Below are 3,993 nucleotides of genomic sequence, written 5' to 3'. Positions count from 1 at the left end.
CGTGGGTAGCTGGCGGGTGTCAGCCGACCCTGCGCTCTAGCTACCCTGGTGCTGGTCCGGCCGGAAGAGAAACTGGATATTTTAATAGTCTGATGCTATTTAAAATAAAAACAGAATTAATTCCCTTTTCCCTGCATCTTGTCTCACCCTTAATCCTAGGACAGTCTATTTTCACTCTCTCTACTTTTTGTTTGTTTGGGTTTTGTTTTTGGAGACAGTTTCTCTGTATAGCCCTGGCTGCTCTAGATCTGCTCGGTAAACCAGACTGGCCTCACTCAGAGATACATACACTTGCTACTCTGCCTCCAGAGTGCTGCGACTAAAGGTTTACACCACTGCTCCCTGGTTCACTGTCTCTGCTCTTACACACAACCTATAGAGAGAGATGCTGCCCAGCCCTGAAGTGTTGTTACAGAGCCAGCACTTGCACTAATCTAAGCTCGCAATAATGTCTGAAACTTTTTTTTCTGCACTAGTATTATTTTGCTTTGTGACCCTCATGGTCATGGTAGTGCACATACTTATTACTTCAGAGTTTCCTCCTGCCCTTGATTATCTTGATTTGGACCTCTCCAAGTTCCACCAGTCAGCGGTGGGTCTGTTTCTGCTTACTTAGATTAGCCTGCCTTCTTAAGTATTATGTATACAGATTCAGACGGTTAATACTCCCTTTCTGTGTTGTAGCATATGTTAGTATTTCCTTTTTATTGCTCTGTAGTGAAAGCTTGTCGTGTGCCTGTATTGAATTTTTTATCCCCGTATCAGTTAGTAGCTGTTAGGCTTATTTGTGATTTTTGGTCATTATATGTAAAGCTGCTGTGAACATTTGTGAATTTATTTTTATGGCTGTACCCTGTCATTTCTCTTTAGTAGCATGCTCATTAAAAACCTTGTAGAAACTGACTAGAGCGGGCTGTCTAGCTCACGGCAGTGCGCCAAGATCAGTTTCCTGACTTGGATACTGCACTGTAGTTATCAGCACTGGGACAAGCAGGCACGGGCACCGACCGCAGACTCACTGGTGGATTTTTGAACTTTGCAAATCAATAGTTTTTACAAAATAGAACATTTTGTTTTTAAAACTTGTTTATTTATTTGGATAGACAAAGAGTTCAGATTACTAGTATTTATAACTGAGATTGGGCCGGGCGTGGTGGTGCACACCTTTAATCCCAGCACTCGGGAGGCAGAGGCAGGCGGATTTCTGAGTTCGAGGCCAGCCTGGTCTACAAAGTGAGTACCAGGACAGCCATGGCTATACAGAGAAACCCTGTCTCGAAAAACCAAACCAAAACAAAAAACCCCAAAAACCTGTGAGATCATTATTAAGAGATAGCGTCTTACCACATTTCCTCAGATGGTTTCAACCTTCTGAGCTAAGGATTTCCTTCTGCCCCAGCCTTCACATAGTTGAGACAGCAGACATACACCTCTACATGTGGTTTGGGATCATTATTAGTGATGTTTTGACAACTTCCTTTGTACGTTTTTGACAGACTTTGTTGTGAAGATTTTGCATCCCAAAGCAATCAGATAAAAGCATATGCTGCCAACTATGAGAACTGAGTTAAATCCTTAAGATCCAGAAGATGCAAGAAGAGAATGGACTCTTAAAAGTTGTCCTCTAACTTCTGAGTGTGCACCATATAATGTACACATGAGTACACACACACACACACACACACACACACACTAAATGCAATAACTTTTTGAAGATTTTATAACCTAGATGGCAGGTGTTGTTTACTCTTAGCTAATTAATATGACACTGAGGTCTGGACAGATGGCTCAGGGGTTAAGAGCACTAACTGCTGCTCTTGCAGCAGACTTGAGTTCAATTCCCAGCACCTACATGGCAGCTCACAACCATCTGTACCTCTAGTTCCAGGAGATCCAGTGCCCTCTTCTGGCCTCCTCGGGCACCAGGCATGCACAGACAGACACATAAGCACAACACCCTTGCGCATAAAAAATAAAAATTATATATGTTAGGAAAGTGGTTTCTATTTAAATTGGTTTTCGGTGCTGGAGCCTAGGAACTAGCAATTGCTAAGCAAGTGCTCTGTCACTGGGTAACATCCCTGCCTAAAAACCTTTGCTTCATAATTATCTGTGCATTTGAATATCCTTCTAATTTAATTTCTTTCTTTTTCTCCCTTCTAGTTGACGACAGTGCAATTCTGGATTGCCAGTTCAGTGAATTTTATCATACTCCTCCACCTGGTTTTGAAAAAATACTATTTGAGCAGCAGATCTTCTGAATGAGTTTGTTCTCAGGACTTAGACCTCTGCACCATCACACAAGCGCTTACCACGTAATAAAGCTCTCCTTGATCTAGAGACGCGAACACATACTGAACACTGAGCTTCTAATTGTTGTCCAAGGAACCCATGTATTCATTATACCATGCTGAGGTTTGATTTAAAAGATCTAGGCAACTTATTTAATCTTATTTAAACAAATATATATATAGCTCTGGGCTTCATTAACAGTATTATGTGGTAACATGTACATAAATATTTAAGGGAATTTTTCTTATATAAAATATTTGACAGTGATGTGTAATTGAGTGATTATTTTTTTGTCATCCTGAACTTGAGTCACCATAGTCTGTAATCCAATAATTTTGTGTCTCCCTGTCCTTTTTGATAAAATGAAATGGCAGAAATTTACATACTTGGCAGCTTAGTTTTGCTGATTTATTTCCTCTGTTAATGGACTACTTTTCTTAAAACTGAAACTGCTTCTTTTGCTGTGTTATTGTATCCCTGCTTTCTGTTGCCTTTTTGAAAGATGAGGAAGTTAGCAGACCATCTTGTTGAAGACCATCAAGATGAGCAAGTAGTGATTGCTCGTAGTATACTAGCAAACCTCTGTAAGAGTTATGATGCTTTAAATATAAAATAAGCCAAGTGTGAAGGCACACACCTTTATTTCCAGCACTTGGGAGACAAAATCAGGAAGATTTCTGTGAGTTTGAGGCTAGCCTAGTCTATGTAGTGAGTATCATAAGTACCCGGATAACCAGGGCTGTGTAGGGAGAACCTGTCAAAAAAAATCTAGTTGTTTTTTGCTATAAGGAATAATAAAGATGTATTAAGGAATATTCAGTATTATATTTAAAACATTCTTCCTGTTTTGTTAATTATATGGTAATAATTATGGAAATTTTGACATAAGTGAGTCCTCATGGTCCTGAGCCTTTGATCTTCTTGAGTCACTTTTTATTAGTTAACAACCTGACTAAGCTAATCACATCTTCAAACAGTTATATTCTTTTTCTCAGATAACTATAGTCAGGATTCATCACAACAAATTGTATGGTGTTGTGAGGCAAGGAAAACATGGACGCTAGAATTCAGAGAACAGTTGCCCAGTGTCCTCCTGTCCTCTGCTGCTGAGTTTCTCAGAGTCTACCTTACACAAAGGGTAATCATACTGACATGCTGAGAGCCTGTGACTAGTTGATGGTGTGTGTAAAATGCTTTAATTATCAGCACTTAATAAAAATAGCCATGATTGTTGTGAAGCAGTGGTTTTCATGGTGTCTTAGACCAGCAGGATCACTGGGGAACTCGCTAGAATAGAGGACATGATTGGACCCAGCCCAGACTTATGCAGTAGAGACTCGGGTCAGGGGTGCATTCTGGACCCTGTGCATACTAGTCTAAACAGGTAAAATGTCTTGAGATTTAAGGCAGGCTGGTTTTAATTCCAGAAGCTATGGGGTTCTGCACAATGCTTATGTGTTATTTAGTAGACAAATATTTGGTTATGTGCTTTGCAAACATATTTACATAAACCCACATTTTACCTCTGAAGATATATAGAATTCAGACTATATATGTTATTTATTCACTTTCATCTGACTTTCTATTTTAGTAATTTTGATTCACAACATGTTTAACTAAGTGTGGTGGCACAAGACAGTAACCTAGTACTTGAGAGATCAGGGAAGGAGGCTCACAAATTTAAGGCCAGACTAGGCTATG

The 3,993-nt window shown here is 39.7% G+C and overlaps 1 protein-coding gene across 2 annotated transcripts in view; it reads left to right on the top strand.

Moving 5' to 3' along the window:
* Spryd7 (SPRY domain containing 7) overlaps window positions 1-3,530 on the top strand; it is a 22,039-nt gene extending 18,509 nt beyond the window's left edge. The window contains exon 5 of one of the 2 annotated variants that reach the window (XM_021181847.2): window positions 2,164-3,530. In XM_021181847.2, the coding sequence (XP_021037506.1) occupies window positions 2,164-2,261 (98 nt within the window). In that variant the 3' untranslated portion in view covers window positions 2,262-3,530. The remainder of the gene's footprint in view (window positions 1-2,163) is intronic. The other variant, XM_021181848.2, reaches the window with a different exon arrangement.
* Window positions 3,531-3,993: the final 463 nt, after the last annotated feature.

Source organism: Mus caroli, chromosome 14 (genome assembly GCF_900094665.2).
Source record: "Mus caroli chromosome 14, CAROLI_EIJ_v1.1, whole genome shotgun sequence".
Taxonomy (NCBI): Eukaryota; Metazoa; Chordata; class Mammalia; order Rodentia; family Muridae; genus Mus; species Mus caroli.
The sequence above is the reverse complement of the archived record's forward strand: the minus strand, read 5'-3'. Positions and strand labels throughout refer to the sequence as shown.